At 43.6% G+C, this 21,710-nt stretch overlaps 1 protein-coding gene across 1 annotated transcript in view; it reads right to left on the bottom strand.

The window, feature by feature from the left end:
- Positions 1 to 21,710, bottom strand: part of CKAP5 (cytoskeleton associated protein 5) — a 67,265-nt gene that overhangs the window by 27,621 nt on the left and 17,934 nt on the right. The window contains exons 9-23 of the mRNA XM_072617613.1: positions 19,948 to 20,052; positions 18,199 to 18,288; positions 17,936 to 18,100; positions 17,446 to 17,574; positions 14,908 to 15,090; positions 12,273 to 12,386; positions 11,893 to 12,003; positions 10,388 to 10,480; positions 8,803 to 8,988; positions 8,119 to 8,213; positions 7,588 to 7,645; positions 7,334 to 7,459; positions 4,643 to 4,782; positions 3,364 to 3,538; positions 2,890 to 3,003 (exon numbers count right to left, since the gene is read on the bottom strand). Of these exons, the coding sequence (XP_072473714.1) occupies positions 2,890 to 3,003; positions 3,364 to 3,538; positions 4,643 to 4,782; positions 7,334 to 7,459; positions 7,588 to 7,645; positions 8,119 to 8,213; positions 8,803 to 8,988; positions 10,388 to 10,480; positions 11,893 to 12,003; positions 12,273 to 12,386; positions 14,908 to 15,090; positions 17,446 to 17,574; positions 17,936 to 18,100; positions 18,199 to 18,288; positions 19,948 to 20,052 (1,884 nt within the window). The remainder of the gene's footprint in view (positions 1 to 2,889; positions 3,004 to 3,363; positions 3,539 to 4,642; positions 4,783 to 7,333; positions 7,460 to 7,587; positions 7,646 to 8,118; positions 8,214 to 8,802; positions 8,989 to 10,387; positions 10,481 to 11,892; positions 12,004 to 12,272; positions 12,387 to 14,907; positions 15,091 to 17,445; positions 17,575 to 17,935; positions 18,101 to 18,198; positions 18,289 to 19,947; positions 20,053 to 21,710) is intronic.

Below are 21,710 nucleotides of genomic sequence, written 5' to 3'. Positions count from 1 at the left end.
GGAGCCAAAGAGAGAGTCAAGCAGGACCTCAAGCTCTGATTTGTTCGTGAATGCTGTAACTTCTTAATCATACCATCACCCTAACAATGCCAATAAACCCTCTTGTTATGAAGAGAAACATTTAAGCAAAACAAAACTTCAAAGGGGAATTGCAACTAATACATGTTTTCCAAGTGGAGATAACTACAGACGTAAAAGAATACACTACTTTTACGTGTCAGGCCATTTTCAGCCTGACCTCATTAAGGGATGATACTCCCATACAATCTGTTTCAGTGACCAGCTGCAAAGCACTTGGTGTAGGCTCCACAGCAGAGGATGATATAATAAATAACTTGGCAGCCGCTTCCGTCTGATTGACCACCTATGTGAAAGCTTTCCATCCCCACCAAGTTTACAGCTCCCAAGGGGGAGATGATATTCCAGGGCACCCTCACCCCAAGAGGAGAAGAACATGAGGCAGCCCAATTCCACACAGTAAATAAATTTGCAGCAAGTCAGAGGGTCAGTCATTTAGCATTTATTAATACTCACTATGTACCAGCCACCAAAGAAAGGTGACAACAATCCCTGCCTTCAGAAAGATAACATTCCCATAGGGGAGAGCACACATCCATAACCAGGATCACACAAGACATACATGGAATAAAAAGAAGGCAACGTGAAAGGGACTGTTTCCCTCTCCGCTCGTTCTTTGCACAAAGCCTGCAAAGCACAGGGGATGCTTAATAAATACTGCAATGATTAGGAGTGAAGAGTGGGGCAAGATAAGACTCCTGTGAAAGGTGGACTTTGGGCGACTCTTGAAGGGCACTGAGAGCATTTCCAGCATGGGGACAGATGGCCAGTGCAAAGGCACGAAAATACAAGTGCAGTATTTGAGGAACTACAAGCAAGCTGGCACTGTAGTTGGATCACAGGATGCATATAGAGGGAACGAAACTGCAAGAAGACTGGGAAGATATGGAGACGCGAGTTTGTGAAGGGCTTTAAATGCCAAACAGAGAACTTTGAATGATCCCACAGAAAAGGGGGAGGGCACTGGAAGTCACCGAGCTGAAGCACGCCAGGGGCACCTTGGTAGCTGAAGGAGGGATGGACTAGAATGGGAACACGTGAGCAAAGGGAGCCCAGTTAGAAGGCTATTGTAATACAGACAACAGGTGATGAGGGGTTGTACATGGGCTGTGATTGAGTGAGTAGAGAGAAGGGGAATGACCATATGAGAGAGGCTGTGGAGGAATCAAAGATATGAGATATATGAGGCAAGTGTGAAGAAAGGAGGTTTTATGCCTGGGTGACCAGGATAGTGGTGCCCTCAACAAAAAAAGAGAAGACTAGAAAAGGGGAAGGTTTCGGGGGAAAAAATCATGACTTCAGTCAATCATCTGCTAGTGAGAGGAAGACTTTGCCTCACTCAAATCCAATTCACAAGTCAAGACATCACCCTTCTGATGTCAGCGGTCCTCTTCAAGAACGGACAACAAACATAGAGAGGGTAGTGGAAGCCAGAGGAGCTGGTAAGATCACCAGCAAGTGAGATAATACAGAGGGAAAAGAGAGCTCAGGATGGAATCTGGGGGATGACCACAATGAATTTGTATGATGTGGATAAAGAGCCAACAAAGGAGACAAAGGAAAAAGGTTCACACCACGAGAGAGAAATGCTATGAAACCTTACAGAGGGGTGAGTATTCAGGAAGAAAAGGGGATCAACAGTGCCAAATATAGCAGAAATGTAAAGGAGCATCACGACTGAAAAAAGCCAATACATCTGGCAACGAAGAGATCATATGGTAAATTTGGAGAGGGCAATTTCAGTTGAGGATGAGGTCAGAAGTGAGGCTGTATGCCAAAGGTTTAGAAGAGAGTGTGAGGACAGGCAGTAGAGGCACCAAATATAGATGGACTTCTCAAGGAGTTTAGCCACAGAAGGGAGAAGAGATGTAAGACAACAACCACTTTGGACAGCAGGGTCAAATAAGGACTGTTTGAAGAGAGGGGAGACCAAGAATGTTTGTAGGCAGTAGATAGGGAGAGACTGAAGTTAAGAGAGAGTTTGGAGGGTAACTGGAGAATTTAGTGGCAAAATTAGAAGGGGGATGGGATCAATAAGGATTACTTTTTTACTTAAGACTTGAGTAAAAGAGAAGAGAGAAGTAAAAGTCTAAGTGATATGAGATGATGGAAGGGGAGGAAGGAAAAGTTATCGGCAAACAGTTTCAATTTTTTTTTGGTGAAGCATGAGGCAAGGGTGGGAGGAGGATATGCTATGGGAGACCAAGGAGAAATGCCAATGTTTGGAACTCAAAGGGCTGAGATAAGGAAGAAAGGAGAAGAATAGAAGTCACAGTGAGGCTGAAAGAGAGGGTTAGGGAGTTAAAAGGCACAGGGAAAGACAGATTGATAAAAGATATAATAAAGTAATTTCAGAGTTCATAAACAAGGAAGAACAATGCAACCCCGGTGACAGTAAAATCACAGGTACTACAATCACTCAGTGAGGTGCTATAGGCGTCATGGGAAACGAGCAGATTAAAAAGAACTGAGTAGCCAAGAGGAAAACCTGATTCAAACTTTACAATTCACTTCTGAGGTCAACCATGCCTATGTGTTGTCGACTACAGCCCTCATTAAATGACAAGTGAAAATCAGAATAAAAAGGAAAGATACGCTATAAAGGCAGAGACACTTTCACTTGTCACTGTTATTTCATCAAGCAATAAAGCATTTTATTCCTGGGAAGCTTAATGGTGCCTTAGAGGCAAGAAAATGCTCTTTTTCTTTCACATTCCAGTTCCCATGTCCTTGGCATAAATTCTAAAAAGAAAAGCCATTGAGTGTGCTCCCCATGATATGGGAGCGTGCAGGAGGGGAGCATGCATTTACCTTGCTGTCTCCAAGAACTGTGATGATCGGGATCCCCAAGTTCTTCACATGCTGCCTGACATTTGGGCCCATGGCCACTGCCAACTGCTGCAGGATGTTCAACGTTTGCTGCACCTAGACAGGAAGAACACTTGTGGACATCCAGTCTGGGGGGGAGCCAAGCTCAAGGTCCTTCAAAGACAACTAAGGCATTAAAATGTACTCTTCCACAGAGTTCTTAGTATGGATGGTTTCCATCCTCAGGCAGTGACTCATCTCTTTGGCAATTCATAGTTCTATGCTAACTTAAACTGAATTCATATAAAATTTTAACTTATAGTCTTTCACTAACTTGTTTAGTGCATAAAAAGTACCTTTATATAACAGTAAGAAATTGAGGGTTAAGTAACTCATTACACACCATTTCTACAAGCACACAGGGGCGAGGAGGTAGTGATGAAATATAACCCGGAAACACAAGAATCTATGACGTACCAAGATTTTATTTGAATCGTTAAGTCGACCCTTCAAGGCAGCTGGAAGTTCACCAATGTTAGGCTGTATGAACTTTGCTTCATTAATAATACTGGACACTTCATCCAAGCCTTCCTTCCGAATTTTCCAATTCTTATCTCCAATCTTCGATACGAGCTCCAAAGTGATTTTATCACTGAGAAAGAGAAGCAAAAGCTCACCTCTCAAATTCAAACCTTCAGTGAGATGACCAAAGAAAGACTACTGGCTCCTGGCTTGGCAGGACTTTCCCTTCAGTCTTGGGGACACCGATTTATCCAAGTTATGGTGCAAAAAAGTAATGTATTACCTAGGGTTCCTAGAAGTCCAACCACCTCTCCTTTAGCCCAGTTCCATATCACGAGACGCCTTTAGGCCAGGTCCCTTGGGATCTCTTGGTATGATTCACCCCAAGTAACGCATGCTACTCTGGCCTGTCCGGGCCCACAGCAGATGTCTCTTTGGAAGCTTTGGCGTGGAGGTACAGCTCCCTCACAATCTTCTGGTACACCTTCACTTTCTAGGTCTTGCTACGTCATGTCTTTGCTTCCTATTCCTGGACCCCTCCATGGAGTCCCCCCACCCCGTTATTCTAGAAGGTTCTGACCTTCTCTTCCTTGAGATACTAGACCTCTCACGGCTCTAGGGTTTACTGGGAAGGCTAAAGGGCTGGCTAGAGGGGCCCAAGTGTTCAATGCATCTTCTATCTGGAAGAATTACTGGGGCCTCCAGGCAGTTCCCCTCTTTCAGGGTTCTTATAAAGAAGCCTCGTCCTCCTTGCCTACCAGCTTGAGACTGCAAGTGGACTGTCTGAAACTCTCCCCAGCCAGATGCTGCCATGCAGAGCCCAGCGCCCGGGCCTCCTGGAACAGCAGGCAAGCTTAGACATGCTGGTAATACCAGTCTCTTGCCGTTACCCGTTACATACAGGAAGACAACAGAGATCAGTTGTTTACACACAAATGAGTGTCAGATAAAGAAGTGCACAAATGTGACAGCTGAAAAAGTCCCACTGGGCTTAGTCAGGAAGCCAATTAATGCCTTGGCATACAGCTGGGCCACTCAGGTCAAGTCCCCGAGCAATCTGAGCCTTGACTTTTAGCTGTTCCTCTGGGGACAAGGAGGTCAGCTGTTTGGCCATACTTCTTTTTAGGATCTGAAGAAAGCAGGAGGTAGTGAAGCAGTGGAATCTGCCTGGTGACTGGCCTGTCCAGTAGCGTTTCTGATCAAATCAAGCTTCATTTCTTACACCAAAACACACCTGATTTCTACCCTTGGCAAGAGATCAACAACATCGCTGCCACCTTCATCTGGCTCATCACCATCTTCTCCTTCATCTGCACCACTCACAGTGTTTTTAGTAGTTCCTCTTGTTGGGACAGGAGGAGTTTGCCCTTGCATCTGCAACACAAATGAGTAAATAACAGTGAGCATTTATAAAGCATCTATCATGTGCTATGCACTGTGCTAACAGTTTTACAGACATCAGTAGATGCACTATTTTTATCCTCATTTTACAGATGAGGATACGAAGACAAGCAGATTAATTGACTAGCCCAGGGTCACATAATTAGCGTCTGAGGCCAGATTGGAATACAAGTCTTCAGGCTTCAGGCCCAGCACTCTGCACTGCGCTGCCTTGCTGCCTCTGGCTCTGCCAATTAGTCTCTTCTCTCCTGGGTTTCACGACACTCCTTCTCCTCATGCCCAATAACCATGGGTGTCCCCAAAGGTTGTCCAAGGTTCTCTTCTCTTCTCCCTCTATACTATGTGAGATCTCATCCACTCCTACAGATTCTATTCTCATCTCTGTAGAGATGATTCTCAGATCAATTTATCTATCACTAATCTTTCTCTTAATCTTTTATATTTCCAACTGCCTACTGGACATATCAACCTGTATGTTTGAGAGACATGTGAAACTCAGCATGTCCAAAATGGAACTTCTTGTCTTTTCTCTAAAACCCTCTCTCTTCTTAACTTGCCCACTACTGTTAAGGGCACTATCATTTTCCCAAACTCGAAGCCAAAGCATCATCCTCAACTCGCCTTCACTCACAATAGCCAATCAGTTGCCACATCGTGTCATTCCTAATTTCATAAAACCTTTTGTATGTGCCTCATCCCTTTCTGATACTGCCCCCATCCTGGTACAGCCTTCATTAGCTCAGGCCTAGACTACTGTAACAGCCTGGTGGTTCGGCTCACTATGGTGCAGTCCATTCTACACTCAGTTGTAAAATGAATCTTCCTAAAGGCCAGATCTGAGCCATGTCACCCTCTTCTCCTTCATTTAATCAACTCCGGTAGATTGGTATGACCCCCAGGATCAAAGGCAGAATCCTCTCTTTGGCTTTGAGAGCCACTCACAGCCTGGCCTCTCCCTAACCTTCCAGTTTTTTTTAACACCTTATTCCCTCTTACATATCCTGCAGTTCAATGATGTTGGTGTCCTGAGGGTCGCTTGAACAAGATACTCAACGTCCCCATATCAGGCACTTTGACGGACCACCCCCCATTCCTCGAGCTCTCTCCTGCTTCTTCTCTGTCTCTGGGTTTCACTGCCTCCCTTTAGGTCTAAGATAAAGTCACCTTTCTTGTAATCAGCCTTTCCCAGTGCTCCTTAGTCTCAGTGTTGTTGTGAGATCATCTCCAGTTGATCCCATCTCATTTGTACAGTTGTTGTGCTGTTTGTCTCATGAGACTATGAGCTCCTGGGAGCAAGGACTGATTTTGCCCCTTTGTGTCCCCACTGCTTAGCACTATGCCCGGTTTACACCAGGAACATGAGGTGGGAAATCAGGATGCTAAGGTTCTTGTCCTCTTCTCCTGAACAATTTACTCCTATGCAAATTTAAGGAATAAGAACTGATGGTCTCTTCCATCTTCCAAATTCTGATTCTGTTCTGTAAGACAGAGAGTAATGCAGTGAATAGAGTGCTGGACTTGGAGTCAAGAAGACCTGAGTTCAAATCCAGCCTTGGACACTTAACAGCTGTGTGTCCTTGGGCAATTCACTTAACTTCTGTTTGCCTCAGTTTCCTCAACTGTAAAATGAGGCTTATAACAGCAATTACCTCCCAGGGTTGTTGTGATTAAATGAGATAATAATTATAAAAGTGCTTAGCAAAGTGCCCAGCCCATAGCAGGCCCTATATAAAAATACTAGCTGCTACTACAATTATCACTATTTTTTATTATTATTTAAAGGTTACACGGAGGTCAAGAAGATAGACAGAAAAAGGACATTAAGAGATCATTTGTCATTTTGGAGACAGTCAAGTTAGTGAATGATGAGGCTGGAAGCCAAACTGTAGAACATTAAAAAGGAGTGAAAGGAAAGGAAGTGGAAACACCTGTTGTAGACAGTCTCTGCAGTGAGTGTAGCCATGAGGAGGAGAGCTACAGGGACAGGAGGATCCTATGAAGGCTTTTGGAGGATGGGGGAGCCATGGGTGTCTTTGTAAGCAGGAGGGGAGCAATCAAGAGACAGAGAGGGAGTGGAGACCAGTAAGAATGGGCAGGATGGAGGGGCCAAGTTCTTGGCGAAGATGGGATGGAATGGGCCCTTGTGCAGGCAGAAGAAATAAACTGAGTTAAGGCAAAGAACCTGATGGCAGAGAACTGGAGAAATGAAGGAGCAGTGCATGTGTAAAACTTAAATAGGCACATGGAAATTTTAGTCTGTCTCAAGGCAGAGAAGTGGGCAGATTACTGGGGAACGCACATCGTATTCTGCGCTACCAGCAACGATCCTTCTGTTCTGTGAGGCTCTCATTTTTCAGTTATTTCTCCAGTGCCTACAATCTGATACACAGAGACCCTGGCTAATACTAAGCAACTTTAATTAAAGACATACTGCTATTAAAAGTAGTAATCCTAAAACCAACGATCTGAAAGAACATTTCCGAGCCCATCAGTTGGAGAAATGTACAGCTTATGGAACTCTTACCTTTTCAAACTCTGCATCTATCTGGGAGAGGAGGGCTGTTTTCTCATCCTCAAAGAACATTCGCAAAGAAGGGCCCACATATAGATACATTACCCCAAGTAGGGTGATGGCAGAGGTTCTCACAGCCTACAAGACAAGGCAGAAAGGATACATGTATGTGTGTATATGTACGTATGTATAGATATAAATAAAAAAACGCAGAATAAACACCAAGAGCCTGCCCACGTCACTGCCATTTTCTGTTAAGTACTCACTGGATTTGTAGCAGCAAGAGCTGTCTTCACATTGCTAATGAAAGCTTTGACATTTAACCTAGAAAAGAGAACAGTGAACATTCAAAATAACCCAAGAGATTCTGTGGGAACAGAAGGTCATTGACTACTCTACCACTACGGCTATAAAAAGAGAGGAAATAAACCACTCCAAAGAACACATTCACAAACTTTCAACAGACAGGGGAGGGAGGGAGGGAGACAGAGAGAGAGGAAGGGAGGGGAGGGAGTTTCGATATTCCTGTGGACATTTAACATACTCTACTCCACTCTCGAAGACACGTAAGAGAGTAAAATAACAGGGTTACTGCAATGTCAAGACTTAGTGAGCCGTGGCAGTTCATATTCAAATTCAAGGGAGAGATGTGAGGATGTGCTTTTTTAATTCCAAGAAGCTAGTTTTGTTCTGGTGGGTAGGGTTGCTACATTCAAAAAATCAGTCACAGGCAATAATAAGATGGAGGAAAAAAACCAACTTATTAGCTTCCAGTTTCCTTCTCTTCTGAGACTTACCCAGAAAAACCAAATTCCTTTATTGCATTGGCTAGCCAGTTTAAAGTTTCTGACTGATTTTTGGGGTTTTTCTGTGAGAAAGCCATTGACATGACCTGAAAGAGAAAAACACAAATCTCTATTTTTTTCTCTCCATTACAGAAGCATTACAAATAAAGAATACACACCAAGTGATGATAAAGCAAAAGGAATTACATGCAGCATAGCCCTGTCCTACATAGCACAGAATCACTGCTGGAGGCCCAACACTCTCTTCCTTCACAGTGGCACTGAAAAGGAGCAGAGATGTCGGGCTTGAGAGAATGCTGGCAATCATTTAGCTCATCTGCCCAAGAAGGCACCTAACTAGACAGACACAAAGAAAGCCCACACTGAAGTCCTGTGTCTCTGCATCCAAACCTTGGCTCTTCAAACTCTGCTACTTGCCTCACGCTGAGGCTAGATGGGAATTCTGCGAGCAGAGAATTCACTCCCATTCGCCTATGTCTGTCCACTCCCCTCAGTGACTCACTGAGCAACTTTCTCAAGGTCACAGACTAAGTCAGATCACTCCAAAGGGGTTAATATCATCCTCTTCCGAAGCCAAAAGAATCTGCAGCACTGAGGTATGGGGTTTGAGAGAGGGGAACGAGCTTCATCAGTGAAAATGAATGAAATAGAGGGAAAGAAACCATTGTCACGGACCTGCTCAGCTGTCCATGGGAGCAGACACGCTTCTGCAATCGATGTTAGAGCCTCCTTTGCATTGCTGCCACATTTCACATCTCCAATTTTATCCACAAGACCATCCAGGACAACCTGAGCTGAAGTTTTGGAAAAATTTCCCTTCTGAGCAACCAAAGCAACAATGTGAAGCTTCATCTGCATCACCTGAGGAGAAACACCACGGAGGCAAAAAGTTGAGCCAAAGGGTCTCTGGGCTGTGCAGGTCAGTGTGGCCAAATCAGAAGCAAAGGGTTCACCAGGGAGAGGGGCCAAGGGAAAAGGAGTTACACATGGTAACCCTACTGGAGAGTAAAGAGGAAAAAATGCCAAAGCACCACAAGATATCCCTTTGTAATACTTCACTCACAAAGTTTCTAAGTTAAAATGTGCTTTCTTAGATCTGGCAGTAGGAGCACTCCCTAAAGCATTCAATGGCCACACTACAGGCCCTACTCCTCCTACCAGAGCCCTGCCTACAATGGAAGCCACTGTGAAAACACAGGGACTTTTAGATAGATTTGAGAATTTCGGAATTCACTTCCATAAGCATGTATAAGAAAGGGTGGTAGAAGATGGGGACGTAAAGATAAAAGTGAAATAGTCCCTGACCTCAAGGAGCTTATGGGGATGGAGGGAAGAAGGGATATGCAGCATATACACAGACAAGTTAAGTACAAAGTAAATGTGAGGGTTAAGGAGAGTACTAGCTATCGTACGAGAAGGGCCTTGAAGGGAAGAGGAGGATGAGACACTGAACAGAAGACAACTTGTTGAGCTGACCTGGGGCCTGGTCATTCCTACCATCAGAAAAGCTTTCTTCATATCAGCTACATTTGAAAAGTTTATACAACTTGACACTTGGATCGTTAGAGCCCCACTTAAGTTAATAAACAGAAAAATGCAGCTCCCTCAGAGAGGGTTAAAGAACTCAGTTCCTGGCAAGCTGAGTTCCCATTTGAATCCCTCAGACTGTCTTCCTAACACCAAGTTAATGCTGACAGAGAGGAAGGAATGGGAGTTGGGCTGTCAGGGTGGGGGAAGGACAGAGCAAGAGCAAGCTTGGGGAGGGGAAGGCTGGAAAGGGGCCCAACGAGGGGGAGTAAAATGAAAGGACGTGGAGCTGGAGATTCCCAGCTGACAGGGCTCCCTGCGCCTAGGACTAGCACTGCTGGTTCTGTGCTCTGCCACATTATGTGCTGGATGTTTTTATTGTGGCATGTGCCCTTCAACCATAACACTTTCTATGGAAAATGTGCTTCAGATTCCCCAACAAGTGACTTACAAACAAGCACTTGTACAAACCGCACACACCCACATTTCTCACTGGCTTATTTTAACAAAGTGAGGACATTCTCATTTCCTTTCTATCTACCTAAGGTCAGCAGATCACACCTAACCAAAGAGCCAACAAAAGCCCTGTGCCCCGCCCAAGTGAAGCTGAGACGCTGCCAACCGACAGAGACCACGTTAAGTGCATCCGGCCTTTACTGTGCAGCAACAGGCAAGGAGATCTGTTGATGAAAACATGCTGTTCTCCATTAAAAAAAGGAAAAATGCAAGATACCTGAAAGTTGGTTTCCTTCCATCCTGGCTTCTTAGCCAACATCCTCACCAGTGCCTGGCATGGCATTTCAGTGCGGTCCATTAGTTCTACAGCCTTAAGAGTTGAAAAAACAAAAAAGGGTCAGAAAAGAGCAATTAGCCATGAGAAGCTCTTTTTTTCAGCTTTAAAACGCTTTCCTCAGAGAATTATGCTACGCTACTGTGATGCCTGACGTAAACCTTATGACACAGGGAGGGCAGACATTACATTCTGCAGACGAGCAAACTGAGGCCCAGAGGATGTCATTTTTCTAAGACTCCCAAAGTCTAGTGTTCTCTCCACTTCTCTCATGTTACTTTAAGACTTGGTAGCTACTTAATTTAGTAAATAATAAAGTCAGCTAAACTATATCCCTCCCCTAAAATGAGGAAACCTTCCATTATTTTCAAATCTCTTTCGAAATTTTCTATTCTTTCGATACATCAGAATGACATTAAAAAAGGGAAACAGGAACAGGGAGGGAAAGCTCATTTATACAGTTCTCAAAAGAATAAAAACTGAACAGTCCTAGGAAACACTGCTCAAACCCCTAATTATTAAGCAAAATCTAAATCAAAACAACCGAGGTTTCGCCTCACACCCAGCAGATTAGCCACCGTGAGCAGAGGTGACGCTGGCAGGGCACCCTAACTACCAGGGGAGCGGTGAAGCGGCCTGACCATTCTGAAAAGCGATTTACCACTAACAAGCTTTTAATAAGCAGAAATGTCCAGTCTGTGACCCAGAGAAGACCCTGCTAATCTATAAGCCACAGAGGTGAAAGACAGAAAGAAAGGTCCCACACAAGGCCACAAAGTTCACAGCAGCACTTTGTGTGGTAGCACAGAACTGCTAATAAAGAAGATGCCTATATGGCAGAATATCACTGTGCCATAAGAAACAAATTCAGAAAAGCAGGGGAAAATTTCTATCCACTATTGCCCAGCGAAGCAGGCAGAACCAGAAAATAAAACACACAATGATTACAAAAATGGGAATGGAAAGGAATAAACACGACCAAAGCCCCAAACCCCAATGTCCTGCCATGTAATCAGAACCACCAAGTTGGGCCCCCAAAACAATCTCTCTCTCCCTTCAATGCAGACGTGGAGAGCTAGGGGTGCACAGCACTGCATGCATGGTCACCGACAGTTTCGCTGGACTGCTTATTTTCCTTTTCAAAAAAAAATCTGTCAGGAAGGACAGCTCTCTGGGTGGCAGGAAGAAGGATAGATTGTACAAATAAATGGAATCAATAAAAAGGATGAGAAGATGACAAAGTGTGTTCACTTCAACTGAATGACTGAGCACCTTCACATGAAAGAAAGCTCGTGGGGTGGGAAGCACAGGAGAATGCTCCAACAGACCCCACAAGGTCACAGGGCAGAGTGCACCCGACAACTCTCATGCTGGGAAGCCTAAGGCAGCGGCCCACGTTGGCACGAGAGTCCCATGGTATCAGCGCAAGGTTCTTTCTTGCTGCTCACCTTCTGGAACTCCTCCATGCACGCCAGTCGTTCTTTCCAGTTACTGCTATCAAGCAGCTGGAGGCAGGTAGACGGAAGGACGACTGAAGCTTTCTCCTCACATACTTCTACCTGGAAGACACCAAACCCAACAGGATTAGGAGGTATCAGAGGCACCCAATGGAGGGAGCTCAAAGGGGCCCAGGCAATCCCAAACAGGACAGCGGTCACATGGGCTCTAGTGAGCTGGGATGTCGTTGGAGTGCCATCACTGGCCCATTCCCAATAAGCCAAGAGATGCAGGATTCATGAATCAAAGGAAGAAAGATCCCAGTGTGATTCTGAAGTCTCAATTCTCTGAGCCCCCCTCTCTGTCTCAGGGGCACAGGGGCCATCCCTACCGAAAGCTCAGGCTCCACAATCTCTTTGACGTCTGAGCCTTTCTTGTTCTTAGATCCAGCACCCCCAGTAGCTCCAGCTGCAGTTGGTTTTCCCTTCTTAGGTGGTCCACTAGCCTAAAAAAAAAAAAAAAAAAAAAAAAAAAAAGGAAAGCAATTAGCCACAGGATTCAGAACCTTCACCATCACAGTCAAAATCCAGACCCACAGTTTAATGTGACTCATTGGTCACACCCTCCTACTTTAAAGACAAATACATTCACCAAGCAAGTCCACTCCATTTCGATGAATCTTCAAACATGGTCATTATCATCAAGTCAAAATGCTAAAAATGCAGAAAGGCTAGAATTCCCTCTCTGTCCACAATTCACTTGTGGAAAATGCATATTCAATTCAAGCCAACATTAATGAGTCACAAGCTAGGGGTAGGACACTAAACTAAGTGCTTAGCTTACAAAGACAGGTCATCAGTTCTACTCTCAGGGATTTAAGAATCAAATTGGGGGGAAAGAGTACCAGGAGGGGGGAGATGGAAAAAACAAGTATACAAATGGCTCTGATATAAAACAATGTGAAATAACTATAAAGGGAGAGATCCTGGCAAAACGCTAGGAAAAATCTGAGGGAGAACACTTTCATCTAGAATGGGAGGAAGGTATCAGAGAAAGCTTCCTAGAAGAAGCATCAGAGCTGGGCTTTGGAAAAAGGCAAGGACACAGAGACAGAGAGTAAGAAAGGATGAAACGAACCAATTCCAGGCTTGGGGATGATGAAGAGAGCAGGATGAGAATAGGGGATGTAGTGAAGGGCCTTGAATACCAAAGCTGATACTTTAGTAGGTGATCAGCTACCACTGAAAAATTTTTGAGGAAGGAATGATATGATTATAGCAGTCCCTTAGGAAGATAACTTGGAAGATGGATTGGAGAAGGGACAGACTTACAGGGAGACCAGTAAGAAAGTGAGAAGAGAAAACTGAGCATTAATTTCTCACTGGAGAGATGGAGTAAAAGAAAAGGGAAGAATCCAAGATGACTATGAAGGTATAGGACTACGAGGATGACCTCTATAGCAAGGTGAACTTCCTACAAGTGGGACTAATTTTGGAAAGACCATTTAACAGGCTTTGATGACTCAGTTCTGCTCTGGCAAAGAGCTTGCTGTAGGCAGAACCAATACTACCTAGCTCTGAAGGAGGCCACACGCTGCTCATGCTTCAGGAGGGTAGGTTCCACAATGCTACTGTGACCACAGAGGGAGTATGACTCTGGGTGAGCCACCTAACCTCTGCCCACCCCATGGAATTCTCTAAGACATCATGTCCAACAATCTCTGGAGGCTTCCATCACTCCATTACCTGTACTCCTATGAAATCTACTTCCTCAAAACATGCTACCCACTCAAGTCACAGCAGCTGTGTTCTACCCATCCCAACCAGGATCCCATCCCTCCCACCTTAGTACTTTCTTGGGGCATTATCTCGGCTCTGGTTCCACTTTCCTCCGTTTCCAATCTGGACACTATAGTTTGCCATTCTAAGTCTCCACTGTCCTCTCCTCTTGGATCCTTTAGCTTCACACTACTGGACTCGTCCTGCCCTATTCACAGGCTGCTGAGCAGACCTTGGGACCAGTCTAACAATCACGCCAAATGGGTATATTATGAATTCACGGTATTCCCTACCTCACTTGGGCCCAAGGTAGTTCTTCTATTCCTAATTCCCTTGGTCTTCAGAGAAGTTATTCAAAACCTTCCCCTTCCTCCTCAAACCTCCCAAACATGCCTTTCCTCCTTGTTCAATCAACTTTTAGCCACACAGCTTCCAACCTCCTCTTCACTCAGTCGAAATTGCTGTCTCTCAAAGGAGTTCCCACTTCACTTTTGGACAGTTCTAATTGTTAGCGAGTTTCCCCAACATTAACCCTAATTCTGCCTTGTGTAACTTCCCACTGATGATCCTAGTTCTTTTCCTTGGGGTCCAACAGAATGGCTACCTCCAATTTTACATGATGGGCCCCCAAATCTTGAACAGGGTCCTCTTAGCTCCCTTACAAACCCTGCCCCTCACCCTTAAGTTTTCTCTTTTCCACCCCTGGTTTAGCTATCCATGGTTTCTTTCAGCTTATCCCAAGGACTGACTTTCACTCTCCTGGCTATCCTCCTCCGAATCCTTTCTGGTCCATCAACATCCTTCTCTAGCTGCGGCTCCCAGAACTGAACACAACACTGCAGATGTTTTTGGTCTGGTTTTGAAGTACAAGAGTGAGCACTCAAGTGAGACAGTCTGAAGCAGCAACACATCAGGAGGATTGTTGGACACCTCCCTTTCTACAGGTAATTTTTGTCCTTGGTAACACAGCTGATAGTCACATTTGTTGGTGGAGGGCATCTTCTTCTTTAGAGACAACATATTTTGGATGGAGGAACTGAACTGATACCCAAGGGATAGGGCCTAGATCTGGGATGCCTTTTGTCTAAGGCTCTCCCAGGTGAGGAAACTCTGCCAATGCAAGGCAGCGCCTTTCCTGTGACTCTTGGGTCAGAGGTCCTTCTGACTGAGGCAATACACCATCCCAGTGCTCCCACCTTTGATGATAAAAGATTCATGTCTTAGACATTCTCATGCTTGCTGACTTACCTTAGCGGCAGGTGCCTTTTTCATGGGTCCTGATTTGGGTGCTGCAGCATCTTTCACATCCTTATCTCCTGCAGCTCCTGAAGCAACAGTTTTCCCAGGAAGTGCTTTGGACTCTCTTTTATCCCCTGTGGTTCCTGCTTTTTTGCCATACACCAGCTCTACTTTCTCTGAACATTCTTTGATCTGGGGAGTAAGATTGACACCGAAGTCATCAAACTCAAGTTTAGGAGATAAGCCGTACAACTCTATGATTTGATAAGACAGCTCTGGACATCGATTGTTTAAGAATTCCAAGAGAAGACTGCTCCCTTTCAACCTGAAACCACATAGGTGGTAGTGGATGAACATCAACAAGTCTGTGCATGGAATCTGTATCTAACACACCTACAACCTCTGGTACCAAAGGAAGATAAACCTATTAGGAGATATTTCTCAGTCAAGTTCTACAAGATGTTAAAAATCACATGCTACGTTACTGCCTACCGAAGATGCAGATTCTACAGCCCGTATCTGCCACAGAGAGCTCTTCCTAAGAACCACATTTACAAGGCCCAGCCAGACTGGAAAAGAGAACACACTGCTTCATTCGATTTCCTTCTAGAAGAAACACTTAAGTCCTCAGAGTCAATCTGACTCACGTTCATCAAGTCCTAAGTGCTAAGTACTTGGAATTAAAACAAAAGATGAAAGCCACCTCCCCCACCCCCCAGCTCCCCAAGGACCTTAGGTTTTAATGGAAGAAGACAGCCTATAAGAGGGAGCTGAAAGGGGAGCGGGAAGGCTCCACAGGGCTCGGTACTCGGCTGCTCTGGAATGGGACGGTCCTTCCTACCCATCGATGAGCCCAGTGACCTGCTCTGAGCTGTGCCAGCAGACTGCTGTGATAGAGCCTGAGTTACACGGAGCCCAGAAAGCGAGTGAGGCAGAGCAGCTGGTGGGAGTGCGAGCGGGAGGAGCTTGTTTGTGGGCAGGCCTGCAGAAAAGAAGGCTGGGGGGGTGGTGCCCCCAGCGGGTGATGAGCATGAACTTCCTTGTTACCGCGGTGGAACTGGCTTCCTGGTGCCTGAATAGTTTGGTATATTTTGCCATCCAGCTCTGGAAATACATCTGCATAACCACAGCATATGCTGTGGGCACTGCACCGACGGTACAGCTCTTCCTCAAAGTGGAGGCTCTAGAAGGAGCTTACAAACGGGAGAAGGAGACTTACGGGGGGCAGAGAGAAAGCAGCTGAGGTGGCTTCAAATGGTGCCTCCCGTCGGAGTCCATTCCACAACGCCCAACCACCACCTTGTTAGCTGATATCAATTACTCAGTGTACATGGTGTTTCTCACAGTAAAATGAAGTTCCTTGAGCCAAGGGTAGTTTGAATTTTGGTCTTCGCATCCTCAGGGCCACACATATAGTAGGCACATAAGCATGTTGGAAAACAACAGCCAGCATTTACACTGTATATTTGGTAAAGCACTTTACAAACAAAGATCTCATTTTATCTTCAGAACAACCCTGGAAGGTCAGGCCTTGTGGGCATTTTTATGCCTGCTTTACAGGTAAAGAAAACTGGGCAAACAGAAGTCAGTGAATTGCCCAAGGTCACAAAGCTCATAAACATCTGAGATTTATGGGGTCAGTGCTCTATCTGATGAGGTGAGGGGTGCTGGGGACCCCAAAATACCAACAGTCCAGGCTATGCTCCAATGAATTCGACTCAAGCCTTCTTAAAGCCAAAGAAAACAAAGCTTATTAAAGCTTCACCACCTTGGGTCAGCTCTTATGGAGCCTAAGCATTTGTAAGGCTTGTACTCACAAACAGGCCAGACAGAATCCCAGCTGACAGAGTCTGAGCTGGACTGAATCTGAGAACCTTCATGGAGGTGAGAGGGAACTAGATACAGAAAAGACTGTAGGAAGGATTGGGGGGTGGGGTGGGGGGTGGGGTGGTGTCTGTCAGTCCAGGGTGATGGGAGGAGGGGTCTAGGGAGGGTATTGAGGAGAAGTCCAAGGAGGGAATCCAAGGAAGGTCAAAGGCTGGAAACCATCAGGAGATAACAGACCAGGGAGGGTTTGGGTGGGAAGCAGGTGGGGCAATCCAGAGAACTTGAGAGGGGCAGGATGGGAATGAATGGAGATCTTGATGGGAGTGGTCGGCAGCCAGGGGAGTGGGGTTTTGATGGGATCAAGGGTGAGGATGCAACAGAGACCTGAGCAGAATGATAATGAAAAATCCACGGGCTTCCAGAGACTGCCGGAACACAAACGGGAAGATTAGATTTGAGAGATAAAAGCCAGATTAAGTGGGAAGATTCAAAGAGGCTCCCAGAGTCTGAACCCCATCATATCCACCATGCCATCTAGCCACCTCTATCCATGAATAAATTTGACCGAGATGGTCAAATCCTAAGGAGGATTTCCTTGGAGCAGTTCTCTCACCCTGCTCTTTCTTCCCCCAAATACATATTTTCCAATTCATAAAAATAAGCCAAAAAAGGCAAGAGTCCTCCTCCTTCACTATCATCCAGCCCATGTTATTAACTTACCCTATCAAGTTTGAGTTTGTCCACATCAGCTAGAAAAGGGTTTACTGCTTTCTCACCAACCACTTTCAAAGCAGTTCCCAGTGCTTCAAAAGCAGCATCTCTCACTTCAGGGGCAGAGTCATTGATGTGCTATAGCCCAAAAAGGAGAAAATTTAAATAAATTTAAACAAAGGTATGACAGAGCTCAATTCAGATTACTGGCAGCAAGTCAACAATTATGAAGCTAACATGGGAGCAATGCATGACATTACTTTCACTGAAACACAGCAAGCCTTTCATAAGAGCACAGGGAATCTCTAGTATTCTACGGTATTCTCAAAGGAGCTTAATTTCAATGACTGTTCTTGTCCTGTCCCAGCCACACAGCCAGGAGAAACAAATCATCAGATGCTCCATGGATCACAAGCAGTGACAGTCAAGAGCTACATCAAACGTCCCCAGCCCTGGTACTGGTGAAAGTCTAGAAATGGCGCTGACACCAAGTGCACACCTTCAGGAGAGCAGCACAGAAGGGCTTCAGCAGACTCTTAGGCAGCGTGGACGAAGTACAGTGTCGGAAACTTCTTGCAATAAAAAGGGACGTTTGCTGCTTGATGGTTGGATTTTTGTTGTCCATCACAGCTAAAATGTCCTCGCTGATGCTCTGCAGGGTGGTCTTCAAAAGAAGTCAAAGAACAGCAAGTCAGGGTCACACAATGGACACCCATCAATTCTGAATTAGAGCAACCACAGCATTAGAGGTGACTAACTCACAGTTAGGAAGATTGCATCAATGGCTTCCTGGAGGGCCTGGACCACCTGAGGCTTCTTCTCTTTAAACTTCTCCAGGATGGTTGGCACTACCTGTGAAAGGGGCAGTTAAGGTGAATGAGACCATTTCACAATTCCTGATGGAAAATGAACTATGATATACAGGCAAATTTATAGAGATCTATCCTGTCCCATTAGAGGAAATGAAAAAAAAGAAAAAACCTGACTGAGAAAAGGTTAAAAAACCCCACACATGTAAATGAGAGATCACAGCTGGATCAGTTTATTCAAATTCAACAATTAAAAATCTGTCAAGTCACATGTTTCACTATTCCCTTTCCCATGTTCCCAGTACCTATGAAACAGTATGGAACACCTTTTCAAAGGCCAAAAGTCCCATCCACAACTGGTATGAAAAAAATCCATTTTATATGAATGGTTCATGAAATAAGAGATTAAGTATTAATTGGCAACAATTATTAAAATGTAGATCATAGAATTCAAATTTTTTTGAAAATAAAAAACCATAAACTTCAAATCTAAATCAAGAAGTGCTTAAATAAAGCTACTAAAATTCACCATAAAATTGCTTAGATTAATTTAAGAAACATTTGTATAATGATAACAGGTCAATGTGTTATTTAAGATATTAAGTAAGCTATCTCTTTACATTCTTTTAAAGAAAAAAATGCTCTATTTTTATTAAAACATTTCCTTCTGTTGTGATGTAGTTTCGGTGGCATTCTTCAGTTTCTAAAGAAAACTTAGTTACAAAAGTTACCATTAGATTTCAGACTGAAAAGAAGTGTACCGATCCTCAGTTTAGTTATAAAATCTTAGGGAAAAAAAACTGCTCCTAATAGAAAAAATTACATCAAAATTTCATCATTCTCTTAGATAATGTTAAGCTGAGAAAAATTGGATCCTGATGCTTATTCTGAACCAGTGCAGTACAAGAAGATTCTCTGAAATTATTTTTAATGCGGTGAGGGAGCAAGGTCTAAATACTGTAAGCATGTCAAGTTAAGTATTCTAACCACATCCTACAAAACATGCCTGAGGAGAGAGAGATTCAGCGGGAATGATCACATTAACCTCGACAATAAAATGATCAATTAGCTAAGAATCTGAACCCATCGAAAGTGAAAACTCTGCAGGAACAGAATGCCAAACTGCATCAACTACCCCACGCTGGAGTTTCAAATCTCACATGAACCTCAAGGTCAATGAAGAGATATAATCACACAGAATGGTCTGTTTGCTAAAAACAACACGTCTAGAAGTTATTAAACTTAATGAACTCAGCTGCCTCCTTAAGAGAGATTTCATATCCTCATAATAATTTGTCTGTAACTGTGCAACCTAATATAAATGGCATCAATTAGTTAAAATCTCTAATTTTTAAAGAGTAAAATAAAACTAAACTATTTTGATCTGAGTACTACCACTCAATTCAATATCAACAAAGCCACTTTATTTGTTACAACTAACTTTTCATTAGAATGCTGGGTATATACATACCAACATGATAGTTGAGAATATAATAAATGTGAAGCAATATTTACAAGTTATTCTTCTACTAATAAAGTAACTTTTTTCTTTTAAAACACAGGCTATGGCATTTGTCAGTCAAAAGTGTTTTTTTAAATGCCAAGTATTTTTATTTTTTTAAGTTCATATAACAAAACAAAGTGGCCTGCTCTTCTCCCTGCTGATTTCAAGATGCCCCACACCCAATGAATGATTACTTACATGGCCTGCATATTGACCAAACTTCTTCCTCAGCCCAACAGCAAGCCCGGTAAGACATTTTGCTGCCAGAGCCACCAACATGACATTAGTGTCCTTTCCAACAACCTAAAAACAAGACACAACAGTTCTAGTCTAGCACAAACGTTACTTTTGAAACATCACAAAAGTCATTATGCTAAGCCGTCATATATATATTTCCCTGGCGTATTTCTTCTTCAGCAGCCAAACGAATTTTGGGGATCCACTCACAATTTATACCAAATCGTTTTATTCTTTCTTCCTTTTTTCCCCTAAAGGCCAAAAGGCACATGAAAATCTGACTTCCTACTGTCAACTTCCTCCCTTTTGGAGATAGTCAAGAGGCTAAAAATGAGGCAGCCTGTGCTACCCTGTAGGTGACAAGTGTGTAATAAGATATGTAAAACTGGCCTACAGGAAGACAGTAATCATGGAGGGAGCTCCCTGAAGAACCCCATACTGGCAATCTTTTGGTTTGAATTCATGGGCAAAAGTGAGGCTTGAAGAACTCATGGATGACTGCTGTCAGGTCCTTCTGGAATGTCCTCTGGGGGATCTAGATGTTTCCCAAGCTACTGTCGCATCTCCTTGGAAAAAGAGGTGGATGTGTGAGCCTCATGCTGCAGTCTCTTTTGTGAGGCCCCTTCTAGTAGTGTCTCCATTATACAAACCCATTTGTGCCTAATAGTGTTAAAGCATAATTGGAGATGATGATGACAGGCTACATGTGTATCATGCTTCAGCTTTTAGAGAATCTTCAATTATAAAGTTTATATGTTTCCTATAATTATAACGAAGAAAAGAAATGTATATGTCTGTCAATATTTATGATATTAAATACAAATAAAAATTTTTAATAATCTTTATTAAAAAAGCATAACTGAATTTAATGGAATGGCAATAAAACTACAAGTCATGTAACAGAGGAAAAAATTCTGGTGGGGAAATGAAAAATAAGGAAATAAATCATATGGATATTGATTTTTTTTTTTAAGAAAAAGGAATGACAAAAAGTTTAAAATCTTAGAAAAACTGAAAACAGCGAATTTAAAAAGTCAACTCACAAAATGCTTGAATATTATTTTTAAAGAATTTTCCATTTTTTATTATGAACTTCAGCTACATCAACAAACACAAGTATTTCACTATAAAAAATGCAGAAAAAGAGGACTGCATATGAAATCATAAATCTCTACGACATAAAGTTTGGTTTTAATGGGGGAAAAAAAATCCATTTTAAAATGGTAGTTCCAACACTGCCTTACCCTTTCTAAACTTCCTTCTACTCTCTTCTCTTTAGTTTAAAAAAGGGGAAACATCAGCAGAGCTTGATAAGTAAAAGAGGCTATGGGAATGCAAAAAGTATTTTTCAACAGAAGAGAGCAAAATTAAAGGAAAACATGGTAACCCAGGTAGTGCAGCAACTAAAGTATCAACTAGAAATCCAGCAGGACAAAAAAATCATTTGTGAAGCATCCTCCTCTAAGAGAGTTCAAAAAGAAAAGAAAAGAAAATTCATCTACCTTAAGGAGAGAAAACCAGTTATAGGGACTCACGCTCCCAGCACCCTTCGGTACTCAGGTACATGCTTCAGTTCCCTTAAGCATGGAAAGAAAGGGGGAGGGGGATGGGAAGGACCTCTTGCATTAAGTTTTCTTCCTTCTCTTTTCGATGTTTCTTTCTCACCATTTTTCCTTCTCTTCCCTGGGCATAAAGGAACTGAAGGAATGGAGGGGCCACAGCAC

The sequence above is a fragment of the Notamacropus eugenii genome, chromosome 6 (genome assembly GCF_028372415.1).
Source record: "Notamacropus eugenii isolate mMacEug1 chromosome 6, mMacEug1.pri_v2, whole genome shotgun sequence".
NCBI classification, from domain to species: domain Eukaryota; kingdom Metazoa; phylum Chordata; class Mammalia; order Diprotodontia; family Macropodidae; genus Notamacropus; species Notamacropus eugenii.
This window is presented reverse-complemented; position numbering and strand designations above follow the sequence as displayed.